Source organism: Parus major, chromosome 1A (genome assembly GCF_001522545.3).
Source record: "Parus major isolate Abel chromosome 1A, Parus_major1.1, whole genome shotgun sequence".
NCBI classification, from domain to species: Eukaryota; Metazoa; Chordata; class Aves; order Passeriformes; family Paridae; genus Parus; species Parus major.
The window spans coordinates 5,461,158-5,476,932 of record NC_031773.1 but is presented as its reverse complement, the minus strand read 5'-3'; the positions used below and the strand labels follow the sequence as shown (position 1 = coordinate 5,476,932).

The 15,775-nt window shown below is 40.8% G+C and overlaps 1 protein-coding gene across 5 annotated transcripts in view; it reads left to right on the top strand.

Moving 5' to 3' along the window:
• The first annotated feature begins 3,457 nt into the window (after positions 1-3,457).
• Positions 3,458-15,775, top strand: part of UPF2 (UPF2 regulator of nonsense mediated mRNA decay) — a 52,372-nt gene continuing 40,054 nt past the window's right edge. Inside the window, exons 1-4 of one of the 5 annotated variants that reach the window (XM_033514342.1) lie at positions 3,458-3,588; positions 8,362-8,741; positions 10,299-11,078; positions 14,862-15,022. In XM_033514342.1, coding sequence (XP_033370233.1) covers positions 8,380-8,741; positions 10,299-11,078; positions 14,862-15,022 — 1,303 coding nt within the window. In that variant the 5' untranslated portion in view covers positions 3,458-3,588; positions 8,362-8,379. Of the gene's footprint in view, positions 3,589-4,475; positions 4,535-5,444; positions 5,704-5,797; positions 6,343-8,361; positions 8,742-10,298; positions 11,079-14,861; positions 15,023-15,775 lie in introns of those variants that run through there. The other 4 variants (XM_033514340.1, XM_033514341.1, XM_033514344.1 and 1 more) reach the window with 4 other exon arrangements.

The following is a 15,775-nucleotide window of genomic DNA, read 5'->3' as shown; positions in this document are numbered from 1 at the left end:
GTGGAGAGGGTGAAAATATTGATACAGTTAAATATTTCCATTCTCTGCCTGGGGAAAAGAAAAATGTTGCAGGCAGACTGCAGGATGATGAAACACTTTTCCACAGTTCTTAAGCAAATACCTGTCAAACAGCAGATATCAATGTGGTTTTGCTTTGAATCAAATAGGCAGTTAGTTGAATATTTCCCAATTAGCACTGAAAGGAATAGGTTTGTACATTAAAAATGTTCCAGTTTCTCCAATGAGATGTTTCAGTCACACAATGTGGATCTCAGGCAACTAATTGAATATTTGTATATATAAGTTCACTTGATAAAGGTTTAATAAAGTCTAAGCAGGTGTTTATGAAATATATATCTCATCAAGTCAACTTGTTAGGGTTTTTATGTGAATAAAAATCCAGTTAATAAAGATTTAAAGTACTTCACAGATTTGCCAACATAATCATCTTGAGTAGAACATGATTAAATGTGGCTAAAGCATTGCTGTAGCTATATCTAGGTCAAGGAAAGTTTTTTTTGCCTTTGGTTCATGTCTAAATGTGAGAAGGTGGCACCTGTGCCAGCAGAAAACACCACTGCTGGGGGTGTAGGAAAAGTGACTCTCCCAGCCTGGCTCTTCTGACACAAAGCCTGTCCTAGAGAAGGCTCCTGTGTGAGGTTGATTCAGTAGTACATGATGCTCTCACTAAAAAAAACTAGAAATTCTCCACAACCAAGGCTGTACATACTAAATAGTAAGTGTCTGACTACTTGGCAGAATAGAAAATCAACAGCAGTGGGAATATATCCAAAGGAATTATCCCCCTTGGTACTTTAGTAATTAGATCAAGCCAAAAAAGCTGCCCACACCTTGAGTGCTGATGAAGTTTGTCACCTGGAGGTAAGTGGTGAAGAGAGGTTACCTTGAATCTGAGAGTCAAGATGGAGATAAGCAAACACGACTTATTTTAACAGGATGAGGTGAAAGCTTGCACACATTGAAAGAGTTATGTGCACTAAAATGTAGCTCCTTTCCAGGAAACAGTGGCTATAAAAAAATCTCCAAAAACAATGAGAAAAAAGTAGATGGGTCTAAAAAATTATGTGAATATCCACTCACTCAGAAAATAAGACAATTTGCTGGATTTGGCTACAAGAAAATATAGAGGATACCTACAGATTCTACATTAGGCCAGTATTTGGCACAATTTGAATACTGTGTGCAAATTTGATGCCAGTAATTGAGAAAACATAAAAAAATTTGTGAAGAGTTTCAGGAATTACACAAAAAAGACATGCTTTATGTCTGAGATTCAGGAAACAACATTGGTAAATGAATAAAAAAGCTTGATTGGTATGTGCACAAATGAAACAGATATGTTAGAAGGGAAAGTTTTCTGAGGTACCAAAGGTAAAACAAGATTGGCTTGCAGGGCCTTTACAAGAGAGAGCTCCAACATAATTGTAGATGTGGGAGTGTGGTATAAACACAGAAGGAGCTTTTGCTTTCCTTTCAAAACCGTAGTGATTGCGCTTTTTATTCATGTTGGAAAGGGCAGCAACACTGAGCTTCAAAAGGAAATAAGCCAACATCTCTTCATGTAATGCCAGTGCCACTGATACTTAACCCAAGTATAACCAAATTCCCCCTAAAAAGAGTAATCCAAAGGCACCCATTGACAGGCCAAAGGATTGATGCTTTTGGAAAATAAAGTGCCAACACTACCATGGATTTTCTCTTCCCTTTTTTACTATGTTCTTTCAGAGGTCTTCTCCACTCCAGTGAATCAGTTTAATCAACTTGGTAGTTTAAGATATTCTGGCAAGCAAATGAGATCTTTGTGAGCAGGGAAATGTAAATGATGTGAAGCACGAGTCCATCCTTTCAAACTTTTCCAAAAAGAGATTTTTAGACATGTCTGCAAAATGAGCAATGAGGTTGAACAGCAGGGAGGAGAGCTCTTCCCTGGGAAAAAAAACCCCAACCTGTCTAGTCCTGTACCAGTTGGCAGAACACACCTAAAGCTCTGCATCAATAAACAGTGTCTTCTCTTGGGGCCAGCTCTTGCCTCTGAATAAAAAACAACTTTAACAGCTGAACAATCTCATTATGCACACCCAGGACTGTGCCTGCTGTCACAGTCCAATATTGCTGAAGGCTTTTTCTAAGCCCAGAGGGCTGTAAAGGCTTTCCCAACCTAAAGAAAAAGCTTCTGTCAGAACCTAGATTCAAAACGTAAAATAAACACCAGATTCTCACCCTGCAGCTCTGGGCTGTGCCAGCTTTTTCCAGCTTAGGCAGCTTTAGAGTTGCCCAAAAGGTGATGCTGTGCCCAGATGCGCAGGCAGAGAGCGTTTTCAACGAATCTGGGAGTTTTGTGCCACTAAATTCACCACTGTAAAATATCCTCAGATGTCCAGGTGGAAACACTGACTGGGCAGGAGGGCAGAGAGACCAAATTTAGCCTAGAAAACACACCCAGTGACAGAATCACAGAATGACTGAATAGGTGTGTTTTGAAGGGACCTCTGGAGATCATCCAGTCCAACCCTCCTGCCAAGGTAGGGTCACCTGGAGCAGGTGACAGAGGAACACAGCCAGGTGAGTTGTGAATGTCTCCAGAGAGGGAGACTCTGAGAACAGCCTGTCCCAGTGCTTTGCAACCCTCAATGTAAAGAAGTTCTTCCTCATTTGAGGTGAAATCTCTTATGTTTTATGTCCATTGCTCTGTTACTCAGCAGCACTGAGATGAACGTGGTACCATCCTCTTGGCACCTGCCTTAGAGATATTTACTTGCATTCATGAAATCCCTTCTCAGTCTTCTCTTCTCCAGACTGTCCAGCTCCCGCAGTCTCTCCTCACAGAAAAGACGCTCCAGAGGCCTCCTCATCCCTGTGGCTCTGCTGGACCCTCTGCAGCAGTTCCTTATCTCCCTTGTACAGAGGAGCCCAGAATTTAAATGCACAGTAATGCACGCCCATTAAACTACCTCTTAGGCAGTAATTTGGTGTTCAGACACTGTCGCCCCAATGTTTTATCACAGTGACACCTGAGGGCCCCACCCGCGACAAGACGGCTGCCGTGACGCCTGGCGGGCACAGACACGTCACTGCAGTGACGTCACGCGGGGCCACAAGCCGAGTCGTGCGCTGGGGCCACCAAGGAAGCGACATTCAGAGGCTACTTCCCCCTTCCCCGCCGCTGTGAGGGACGCGGGGCAGAACCTTTTTCCTCTTCCATTCCCACTCTCATTCCCGTTCCTCTTCCCCTTCCGCCTCCGCACTCCCGGTAACCCGTCGCCGCCAGGACCCCGCGCGGGGCTGCCCTGCGCGCTGCCTAACCCCCGCCCCTCGGGAAGCGCCGCTCCGCGCCGCCCGCAGCCGCTGCTCTGCCGCCGTCAAGCGGCGCCGCTCCTCCCTTCGCGCCCAGGCGTGGCGGGCCGGGCGCGGCGGGCTCGGTCGGGGCTGCGCCGCGGGTCGGGCAGCGCGGCGGAGGCCTGGCCGCCGTGAGGGGAGAAGCGCTCGGGGACCTTGGAGGGGCGGAGGAGGAGAAGGAGGCGGTGGCGGCGGCGGCGCCGGGCGGGCCCATGTCGGCACCGGGCACAGGTACCGACGGGACGGGAGGGCGGTGCCGGGGTGTGTGTGAGGAAGGGGTCTTGGGGACGGCGGGAGGAGGACGTAGGGGCCTGGCAGGGGCAAGAGGAGGGGGGTTCCGGAGGCAGAGGGGCCGTGGGGCTCGGATAGGGAAGGCTCGGGTGGTGGTGCCTGAGAGCTCGGGGAGAGGGAGGCCGGAGAGAACAGGAAGCTGCTGTTCCCGAGCTGCGGGTCCCATCCGGGAAAGGGCCCGGGCTGCGGGAGAGCTGCGAGCGGGGATTGGGGTGGTAGCGAAGGAGTCTTTTTATGTTTAGTGCCTTGTCTATAGGCCGCTGTTTCGCGGTGGAAAGCGCGTTCCTGCAAGTCTGGCAGCAAAACATTCTCCCCGAGAGGTGTAGAAGCGAAAGTAAAAGTGCCCGGCTGTTCGGCAGGCCTCCCAGAAGATGTGTCAGTGGCCTGAAGTTGTGTTTGGGGAGGTTTAGGTGGGATATCAGGAAAAGGCTCCTCACCTAGAGGGTGGCTGGGCATTGGAACAGGCTCCCCAGGGAAGTGGTCACAGCACCAAATCTGTCTGAACCTAAGAAACATTTGAACAATGCTCTCAGGTACATGCATCTCAGGACTCTTGGGAAGCCCTGTAGATTGCCAGTAGTTGGACTTTGATGATCCTTGTGGGTTCTTTCCAAGTCAGAATACTCTGTGATGCTGTGAACCTTCTGTGCCACTGTGTGGGGGATTTCTCTCTCTCTGCATTACGTTTTTCTTTCCTGTGTGCTGTGTCTCATCTTCCATTACCTCTAAGTTTATTTTCTCCTCATTCACCTGGGTAGTTTTCTTATGCACCTTACCTTGCATTAAGAGAACTTTAACTGCATTTCAGTTCTTGGAACCTTCTAATGGTATGATAACTAGTGATGGAGGAATTTGTTGCTCTTCGGGATTTTTCAGCCAGTCAGAGGTGGGACATCTTGCCTACATTCCTTATCTCCCATATCTCTTTTGTAATAGATTAGTTGCAGAAAAGACTGTGTATGTAATCCATTTAACTTCTAGTGAAAAATCTCATTGTACTTAGTTTAATAGAAGTATATTTCCTTCCCTCGTACTTGTGTTTGCAGGGATGGGGATTCTGGATCATGTTACTGCAGGTTTTGAGAGTAGACTTGTTATTGACTTGAGAGGATTGCTTTGAGGGCCAAATGTTGATGTTTATTCTTTTATTCTGAATTGTGAGTAGATTCAAAGTAGAATACCATATATTACTCTCTGCTTTCCTCAAGAGTAAATACAGAGATGGTTTTTCTTAAATGTTAATTCTGTATTTCAAGGCTATTAAGTTTCTGAGCTCAGAGTATCATGAACCCAGTACCATTCTTTCAAATTCCAAGAAATTAGAATTTGATTATTATTTGATTATTATTATGAAAAAAAGATTTTTTTAAAAAAAAAAATAGAAACTTAACTACAGTAAAAATTGACTTAATTGCAAATGAGTCAATGTATGTCAAATACTGAAAAATTAGGTGAAATAGTTCCCTCTAAAAACATATTATCTGTATGTTCTGAAACTGAGAAGGAGTGTTAAATCATGTGTCACTGCAGAAATGGGCTGCTAAGAGTCCAAAGGCATAGGGATGTTTGTCTTGTCTCTGTTTTCTCTGTCCTTCATAATTTTCTGGTGTGAGTGCTGATTTGTCTCATCTGTTGGCTTATGGAGTTCATGTCATTATTATGCCTTTTCATCAGTACATTCATGTAAATGTGAGATATTAAATAGAAAAAAGTTTCTCTCAATGTTTCCATGCCATCTTCAGCCTGGTTTCCTATGGAAATGAGGCCCAGGTGAGCCAGCTGTTTCCATTTTTCCCTGCTTCCCACAGCTTTTGGGAAAGTTGCTTGTGGGACAGCTCTACTCTGCCGGTCATGGGGGCTCTGCGCCGGCTGGGAGCTCAGCCTGGATCTGCACCGCATCAGCCCGGGTGGAGCTCCGCGCCGGATCAGCCCGGGTGTAGCTTGGAGGCAGCGGCCGCACCGCCTCCTCCTGCCCTGGGGCATTTGGTGTCGCCACAAACGAGCTGGCAAAGCCATCGGAAAGGTTTGGGAGATAAGAAGCTGTACACGTAGAAGGTAGTGAGAAGTATTGCAACATACCTGTTCTGGGATACAGAACAGAAACCTACTGTAAACGAGATTTTTGGGGGTTTTTTGGACTCCAGTGTTCACTGGGAAAAAGTGGATAATACTGCCCTTTTGGTCAAAACCATAATGTGACCAATTATGCTCTATCCCTTTTCTTTTTATCCCGTCTTCTCTGGTTTGCCTTTATACAAGCAAACATCAGATGCATTTTTAAAACAGAATTCAGAGTTCCTAAATTTAGCAAGAGCTCAAGTACCGTAATGATTGTGGTAAATGACCTTGTTGTTAAAACTTACATATCTAGCTGGATATTTTGTTCAGAGTATTGGAATTGTGACATACGGTTCCATCATTTCTTTAAATATAGGCAACCCCTTCCCTCTTCGGTTAAGTACTGGTTTCATAATAATACTGTTTTAAGATCAGTGTTTTTGGAATTCAGTGGTTCTGAGTAGTTTTGAGATATTGAGATCTGAAATTTTATGGTTGTAGACATGCATTAGGGAGCCAAATGTGCTACTGCTTGTTTAAGCAATGCTGATTTGATTTCCATAAATCAGTATCAGTCTCTGTTGGTGCTGTTGCCAGTTGCTGCCAGAAGCCAAGTCATGAATAGATTCCCCACTGGTAAGTTGTCACTGCCCAGATATGAATACTGATACTGTAAATTTTTGCAGACCATTTTTTTTTTTTTTTCAGAAGCCTTGGACTAGCACCTTAAATATTGTAATACGGGGTTTCATACGAGTGGGATAGATAGTATATGAATCTGTCATTTTATTGTTTGGGAGATGGCAGAGGGAATGTACAATGTTTATTAAGAAACATATCTTTATTGTGAAGTCTCATTTATAAACAAACATACTCCAAAATAGTTAATACTAGAAGCATTCTAGTAGATTGGAATGCAAGTGTCTCATTATCCACTCTAAATAGATGCAGGGAATTGGTGAATCGAGCCTGTTTTCATCATCCAGAGTAAAATGTTAGAAAGGTGGAGTGGGCATTAGGAATGAAACTGGTGTTACTAATAAAATGATGTGTGCAGAAGGCATCACATGCAGTGGTGTCATATCGGTCCACTTATACATGCATTTAACTTGAAACATGTGAATATGTGAAAATTATTTTTAGTTTTAAGAAATTAATTTAGCCTGAAGTAAAAGCCTAGGTGGTTCTAATTGCCTCGTGGTCCTGCCTGGCCCACCTGAGCCTGACATGAGTCAGCAGAATGCCCTTGCATTCTAGGCTGTAGGACCAGGAGTTAATCGTAAGGCTGAAGGGGGTGAGTCTCCCCTCTCTGCTCAGTACTTACCACATCCAGGTGTGGGTTCTCTGTTCCCAAGAAAGGCATTGACACACTGTTGGAAGATCACCCAGAGCACAGGGAGGACATGATATCTGAAGAGAAACAGAGAGAATGGGGTTCTTGATCTGTAAGAAGAGAGGAGAAAATCTTATTACTGTCCTAAGAAACCTAATGGGAGAGCATAGTGAAGATGAAGCTGGCCTCTTCTCAAAGCTGTGCAGGGATAGGATGAAAAGAAACAAACACAGTACAGGGCATGGCAATTTCCAGGTTGGTTTTTGGGAAAGCTTTTTCTCAGTGTCCCCAGAGAGGACCATTGCTTCTCTCTTCCTGTAGATACTAAAGCCTTAGCCATGCCTCTGATCTGCTTGGATCTCCTTGGAGCACTGGCTGAACTAGGCGCTCGTCACAGTTTCATCCTAATCAAAACTGTCCTGTGATTTTACCCTTTTGTGTTCAGTATGTGTTACATTTTGTGTCCTTAGCCAAATGAAACCAAAGCTTAGAGGGCTGGAAAACCCAAAGAGGCTAAAGCTCTTACAAAAGTGTTGGTTGAATAAAATTAGAGAGAAATTGTAGCCTTTGATAATTCTTGATAATTGTAGCCTTTCTGATACTATTTCTGTTTGCTCTGCTGGCAGGGAGGTTTGTGCGTACAGCTTAGTCAGCACTGCTCACTCTTCAGCTGCTACTTGTGCTGAGACGCTGGAGAAATCTGGGGAGGGGTGAGAAAAGAAGGAAGCTAGTTGATGCCTTTTCACAATGAGGATAATCAAGCATTGGAGCAGGCTGACCAGAGGGGTTATGCAGTTTCTTTCCTTGAAACTAGAAGTCTTGTTTGAACTCATTACTGACCCTGGTTTGAGCAGGAGGTTGAATTACTTGAGGTCACATCTAACCTGCATTATCCTACAACTCTAAGTAGTGGTAGTGGAAGGGGGAGTATTCTTAGGAGATGTGTAGAAAGGTCAGTGAGGTGCAGATGCATGCTGATGAATCAAGCATACACTTATTTTTAAGTTTGGGGTACTTTGTTTTCATCAGTCTTTAATTATTTGTTTTTTTCAGATGGACTTGTTTATGTTCAAGATCTTATATTCCTTGAGTTGTAGCAAGGTACTTTTATTCACAATTCATGATGAGGACAACTTTGCAGAACAACATGCTTATAAAATGATTAGTTTTTACCTCTCAGGTCCATTCCTTAGTTCAAGAAAACGTAAATCTTTATTCTGATGAGTCACACACTTGTGAGTTAAGTGAATATGGGTGGGCTGTGAAAAATGATGAAATATCAACAGCAATTGAAAAGTACTTGTTTTCCTGTGGTTCTGCAGGTTTGCCTGGGTAACACAATGCCAGCTGAGCGCAAAAAGCCAGCAAATATGGAAGAAAAAGAATCTCAGTTAAATAACAAAGAAAAAGAATTTGGTGAAAGGCGACCAGTGAGCACCAGGGAGAAGCCAAAAGAAGATGTGAAGGTTGGCATGAAGAGGGAGACCTTAAAAATTCCTGAAGATAAAAAGAAAAAAATGGAAGAGGATAAAAGAAAGAAGGAAGACAAGGAGCGGAAGAAGAAAGAAGAGGATAAAGTAAAGGCAGAAGAGGAGCAAAAGAAGAAAGAAGAAGAAGAAAAAAAGAAACTTGAAGAAGAGGAGAAAAAGAAACAAGAGGAGGAAGAGAAAAAGAAACAAGAAGAAGAAGCTGCTCAGCTGAAGTAAGTTATCTTTTAAAGGTTTAATTGTGCCAAATGCTGGAGGTATGTTATCAGGACTGTGATCAGAGTCATAAGAGATGAAGTGTTGGAGTTACTTTTAATAAGTTGCATGTAGTGTTATCAATTTTATGTGCCTGATTGTGCTTTATGACTTCTAAGAGGTTTTAAGTTTTCACTTGTAACTTCTGTTACGTAGGTCTCTGTTATGGGGATTTGATAGTGTTCTGCATGCAATAACCACGGAGAGCACAGTTATGCTTGAGTAAATGTGATTTAACCCCAGCTGACATCAGCCCCACACAGCCACTCCCTCCCCTCAACAGGATGGGGAAGAGAATCAGAAGAGTAAAAGTGAGAAATCTCATGGGTTGACATAAAGACACCTCAAGGGTAAAGCAGAAACTGTGCAGGCAAGCAAGCCAAAACAAGGAATTCATTCCTCGCTTCCCCACCAATCCACAGGACAGCAGGGCTCCATCAAATTTAACAGTGACTTGGGAAGACAAATGCCATCACTCCAATCATCCCTCCCCTTCCTTGTTCCCCCAGATTTACGTGTTGACCATGATGTCATATGGACTGGGATATCCCTTGTGTCAGTTGGGGTCAGCTGTCCTGGCTGTGTTCCCTCCCAGCACCTTGTGCAGCCCCAGAGTCCTCCTTGGTGGGGTGGGATGAGGAGCAGAAAAGGCCTTGACTATGTGTAAGCCCATCCCAGCGGTAGTAAAAACACCCCTGTGTTATCAGCACTGATTCCAGCACAAATCCAAAACACATACCCCATACAGGATACTCCAAAGAAAATTAACTCTGTCCCAGCCGAAACCAGAAAAATAGAGAAGCAGAGATGCATTTAAAATCAAGTGTTATTGTTCAAAAATTAGGAATAGAGACTCTTAACAGGTCTGCAGACCATCCATAACAGGAGCAAATCTGATGTGAAAAATGTAATTTCTTTTAATTAGTCACAGACAACTGATACCCGGATGGCACTTTTCTTAATGGTAGTACAGTGTTGAAGGTGGCATCTTTAGACCAGTAAAGCTGAGGTTCTGGCCATTCTGAGGTCTGAAATATTTCACTTTTAAGACTGAGGCAATGTCATTGCCAAGTTCTAGCTGGGGCAGATATATTTCACCTATTCCAAATTTTCTGTGTAGTTTCAGTTGTCTAGCAATAAAAGATTTTCCTTAAATGTAATACAGTAACCTGTTGAAAGGCTGTTTCCTCTTCTGTCAGAACTTCATCTCAATCTGTAGTAAATGGAGTTTCATGTTTATATTTTCCAAGTCTGTTGGGATTAATGTGTTCTACGTAGAAATATTTGAGAAATTTTGTTTTGTAAGAAGTAGTACTTGCCCTTTGCAACAGAAAAATTAAACAGAGTTTCTGAAGCAGAGGCTTTAGCTTTCTAGGATTAGCTTAGTAGCTATTTAAGAAGACAGTAAGGTGAAATTGTGTTAGAACTGGTTTTCCAACTGTGACCTTTTTTTCTTTGAACTGATACCCTGAGATTAAGGTTCCATAACAAAAATGACTAATTTTTATGTTGCATAGGGAGAAAGAGGAAGCACATCAGCTCCATCAGGAGGCTTGGGAGCGCCATCAGGCAAGAAAAGAGCTCCGCAGCAAAAACCAGAACGCACCGGAGAGTCGTCCGGAGGAAAACTTCTTCAGCAGACTGGACTCCAGTCTGAAGAAGAACACAGCTTTTGTTAAGAAGCTAAAAACCATTACAGAGCAACAAAGGGACTCCTTGTCCCATGACTTTAATAGCTTGAATTTAAGCAAATACATTGCAGAAGCAGTGGCTTCTATTGTGGAGGCCAAACTGAAAATATCAGACGTGAACTGCGCTGTGCACTTGTGTTCCCTCTTTCACCAGCGATATGCTGATTTTGCTCCTTCATTACTTCAGGCTTGGAAAAAACATTTTGAAGCAAGGAAAGAAGAGAAGACTCCCAACATTACCAAGTTAAGAACTGATTTGCGTTTCATAGCAGAATTGACAATAGTTGGGATTTTCACTGACAAGGAAGGTTTGTCTTTAATCTATGAGCAGCTTAAAAATATTATTAACGCTGACCGAGAATCTCACACTCACGTTTCTGTGGTTATCAGCTTTTGTCGGCACTGTGGAGATGACATTGCTGGTTTGGTACCAAGGAAAGTAAAAACTGTTGCAGAGAAGTTTAACTTGAGCTTTCCTCCTAGTGAGATAATTAGCCCAGAGAAACAACAGCCCTTCCAGAATTTGTTGAAGGAATACTTTACATCTTTGACCAAACACCTGAAAAGGGACCACAGGGAGCTACAAAATATTGAAAGACAAAACAGGTGACAATTGAATGTTGCTTTTTGCTTATGAGTAAAAATTAGTTTATTTATGAAATGCCTAGATTTGTTGCAGTATTTATGAACAAAGTCTGTTAGCAGTGTGTAGAAGATAAGTGTGATCTGCAATGTTTCTAAAAAAAAGTTCTAAATTTGTTCTGAGTACTTGAAAAGCAGAGACAAAACAGACTCTGAATATCTTTTAAAGGAAAGGGTGGTTGACCTTTAGCTGTAATTCTCTTTACACTGTTTGGTGCTGTTTCCTTATCAGCATGCGAGCAATGCTGCTTTCCCAGCTGGTACTGTCCTTTTCCAGTTGGCACAATCTCATTTCTCCCTTTCCACCCACATGTATCTAACGAAGCATATGCCACAATTGCTTTGGCTTGTTTACTTTTTTTTAGTGTACCAGGATGAAGGAAAAAACAGGTTAAATTAAGAAGGTATCTATTACACTCCAAGGTGGAAAAATAGGTATTAAATAAATGTATTAAAATGTTGGACGACATAGAAAATTTGATAAAAGTGCTTCAAAATATTTTTATGTAGTACTAATATTGCAGGGTATGTTTATGCAGACCTTGATATTTGGATCATTTAATTTCTGCCATGTTCACATTGTTTAATAATTGTTTGCTTTAGAGCATCCTGGATTCTCATTATTGGAGCCAGCCTAAACCCAACTGCTAGTCTTAAAACAGTCATTCCTAATTTCTTCTAGAAGCATTCCAGGCAGATAGAAATGAATTACTGTGTCCTATACTGTGTATAGACATATATTTCAGCTAAAAGTCTGGACATCCATCCAGAACCAAATATATGCTTGGAATGCATTAAACTTTTATGTTTCCAAAGCAAGAATCCATTGTGCTGGTGGCTTTTGTGCTGCAGTCCTATCTGGTCTCAGCCAAGTGTCGAATTTCACAGGATCATAAACTGATTTTTGAGGTAGTTACTAGTTCAAAGTGCATTATTGGCTTAGGTGTATTTTTTTCAAAGTGAATGAATATGAACCTTTATGCTTTCACCATTATTATTGGTTCTGGGCACATTGGTTCTGGCTGGCGTTTCAATGAGTGGGTGTTGTAAAGTCTGTATACAAAGTCTATAAAGAAAATAGAGTGAAAAAAGTTTCTGAGAGGTACAAAATATGTTAAGAAACCAAGAAACAGAAAGAATGTAAATTATCTGGGAGAGAGAAAAATATAATATTTACTTGTACAACTGGATAAAAATGACTGAACAGAGCCTGAGCAGCCTGGTCTGACCTCATCACCAAGCCTGCTTTGAATAAATCAGACGAGGGCAGATGAGGGACCTCTTTGAACACCTTGTCTGAATTATCCCTGTGAACTTGGTTGCAAAGCTTTGTTTTGGGGAAGAAATGTGGAGAGCTATCATTTACCACTGGATTAAGAGAACTCTGTTATTTCTCTCTCTGAACTTCAAGGTGTTCATTCCTCAATTTTTTCTAAGGAGTTAAAATGAGTTTTGTTAAATAAGATATCAAAAAACTTTCCTGCCAGATTTTATTTGTTTACAACATCTGTAACAGATTAGTGGCATTTCCTTGCTATGGAAGTGCAAGGCATGAGGAGAGCAAGACAGATGCACTACATAGTGCAAAGTAAGAAGTCAGTGAGTATTATAGAAATCTTCCTAAACTGTGGATTTTGGAAAAGTGATTGTGCAGTTAATTCCTTACTTGGTTTTGAATATTTTTTGTGGATGATAGTTTTTTTAGGTGTTTTTGTTTGGTTGGGTTGGTTTCAGTTTTTTTTAGAAAAAATCCCAGTAACCTATTGGCTAAAGCAGTTCTCCATGTATTAAAAATTGATCCCTTTTGCTCTAGTTTTTATTCAGTGTTATTCCACAATCAATGAAGTGAATAGGGAGTGAACTGTTCCCTTTTGTGCATGAAATGCATCACATGTTTAGGTTATGATGTTTTGTCAGGTAAATAACCCATAAATGTATCTCTGTGAGGAGAATGTGAAATAATTTAAGCTGTACAATTTGGTTGAATTAATTTAAAATTACTGTGCCAAATTAACATTACTTTAGTGCTGTGTTACCTGTGGAATCACTTACATAAAATTAAAGCAGACTCAAGTGTTGTTGGTTAAGTGGTTAGTTAGGAAAAGTACCTTGAGTTATACTTTGACTTTAATATAGACATAACAGAGAACCTGGTGATCATTTGGTTACACAGCTGAAGGCACAACCAAACTTGTCAGTCTGTGTCATTGGAAGGAAACACCTTGATTACCAAATTCTGGAGAGAGTTTTCAGAAATAAGTGTAAGCTATGGAAGAAACTTCTTTTGTCTAAATTAAGGATGTTTTTAACATGTGTTGAACTTGCCCTGTGCTTTGAAGAGACATATAGTAAGACAAGTACAGTGTGCTGTACTTGTAATTGTACTCAGAGGTGAACCATGCTTTTTAATGTTTGCTTCATTTGCTTTAGCTTCTTTGAATTTATTAACACTGGTCTTCTTGGAACTGAAATTGAGAACTGAAAGCCTTGTACTGTTTTTACAACACTTTGGTTTTTTTGTTTTTTAAGAATAGCACAGTTTCAAAGCTGCTGGTTTAAAATATGTATGCAATGGACAGCAGTCTTCATGGAAAAGCTATGAATTGACACTTGATGTGTTTCCTGAATCCAAACTGAACTATAGCACTTCACAAATAGTCAGTGGTTATTTAATTTGTTAATTTTTCTTTGCTCTACTTTGCAGGAGCGGGCAATACATGTTAAATAAGTGGTTTTTTTGTCAGAGAAATAGTACTTTTGCCAGCATTAATGCTTCTTGCTCTCTAGCCAGACACCTGTGTCCACTTCTGGTTCTGAGCAGAGTAGGGAATTTGGCTGCTCACCCTGTGAATGTGTACAAAGAGGACTTGTTTTACAATTAACCTGGAACAAGAAGACTGATATCCCTCAACTTACATTGCCTTTAATATTTCAGAATACTTATGCCACAAAATGCTTGTGTCTTTTGGCAAGACTGTGAGTGTTTGCCTGTTGCATAATAAAAATGGTAATGGAATCCTACAGATGATAATTTAATGATACAACCTGCTTTGGGAATTGTGGCATTTGCACTTTCTTTCAGACTTTTGATGCTTTCATCTCAATGCAGGGTGCATGGTCAGTAGTTCCAGCACTTATAAGCAGTGATTAGCTGACAACAGATTTCAGTTTTAAAAATTATTATTTGAAACAAGTATGAATAGTTTTGTAAAAGAAAATAAAGAGCAGCCAAAGAAACAAATGTAACTGCTCATAATTTGGACTGATAGCCTTGAAATAACTGGGTCTGTTGGAAGGTTGGTGGGGCTGCTTGCAAATTTTTTGACCCTCCTGGTGATAATAGCTCATGTATAATCATTTAAACAACATGGAAGTGGATTGTTATAGGTGGAAAACAACTTCTATCTAGCTTGTTCATAAAGTTGAGTATTTTATTTTACTATGTAAGTATTTTTAGGATTATTGCAGCCTAATCATGGGAAAGAGTAAATGGGCCTTTCTCTTTGGATATGGAAGCTGGAGCTTCTGTGACTGTACTGTCCTCAGTGGGATCGAAGTTGGAAATTCAGAGCGGTTTGGAAAAATAATTGTCACTTAGATGTTTACTATTGCAGTCTAAATGAGAATTGTTACAGTTCACTCAAAGAGGGCAGGTTAGCTCTGCTCAGAGAAATTCCTAATGGTTTGGCATAGCTCAAATATATTTTAAAGAAAAAGGTGGTCTTACTGTAAGTTTGGTTTTTGTAGACGCATTCTCCACTCCAAGGGAGAGCTGAGTGAAGATCGACACAAGCAATATGAGGAATTTGCAATGTCATATCAGAAGCTGTTGGCAAATTCTCAGTCTCTGGCTGATCTTTTGGATGAGAACATGCCTGACCTTCCCCAAGAGAAACCAACCCCTGAGGGTAAGCCAGATTCTAAAGCAGGTCAACAGAACCCTGGGTTTGGCTTGAATGTGGTGGAAAAACTAACCAAACCCTGTTACCAATGTATTCTTTCTGCTGGTTTCATTTCATTTAGGCTTTGCCCCTGAAGGATATCAGCTAATGAATAATATATTTATGTTTTTAATTAAAGTAATCATGCCTAATATTATGCCTAATATGTAACCATTATATATTCATTATATATGTAATATATATATATATAACCATATTATATATTCTGTGTAGTTTTGGAAACCTAAGTAATATCTCTTTAGTTTTTTTTCTGGAGATAGAGTAATAAATGGAAAATTAAAAAAAAATTTAACCTGATCCTTTTCTTTATTATTATGCCATTTTTAGTGTTTAAAAACTGTTAGAATTTTAAAAGCTGATACTGTTAAAAAATACATTTGAAATATATTTTGGGTCATGATGTTATGAGTAGGAACATACTGTTAAGCCAGGTAAGCCACTAAGTGTGTCTGTCTTGCCTAAGCAAAGTGCAGCTTTCAATGCCTTTAAATCTAAACTTTAAGGTTAGTTGAGATGTTGAAATCATGAGTATCTTTTGCCTTAAATTATCTTGAATTTAAAAAGGTGGTGTTTCTTGAATGCCTCTAAATATTAAGTTGTTCTTTTTAAACTTTATTCCTAAAACCCAGTGGGGTACATCATACTCGAAGTGCTTACTTTTAATGCTAATGTTATTAAAATCTGTTCCAACTTTATAAT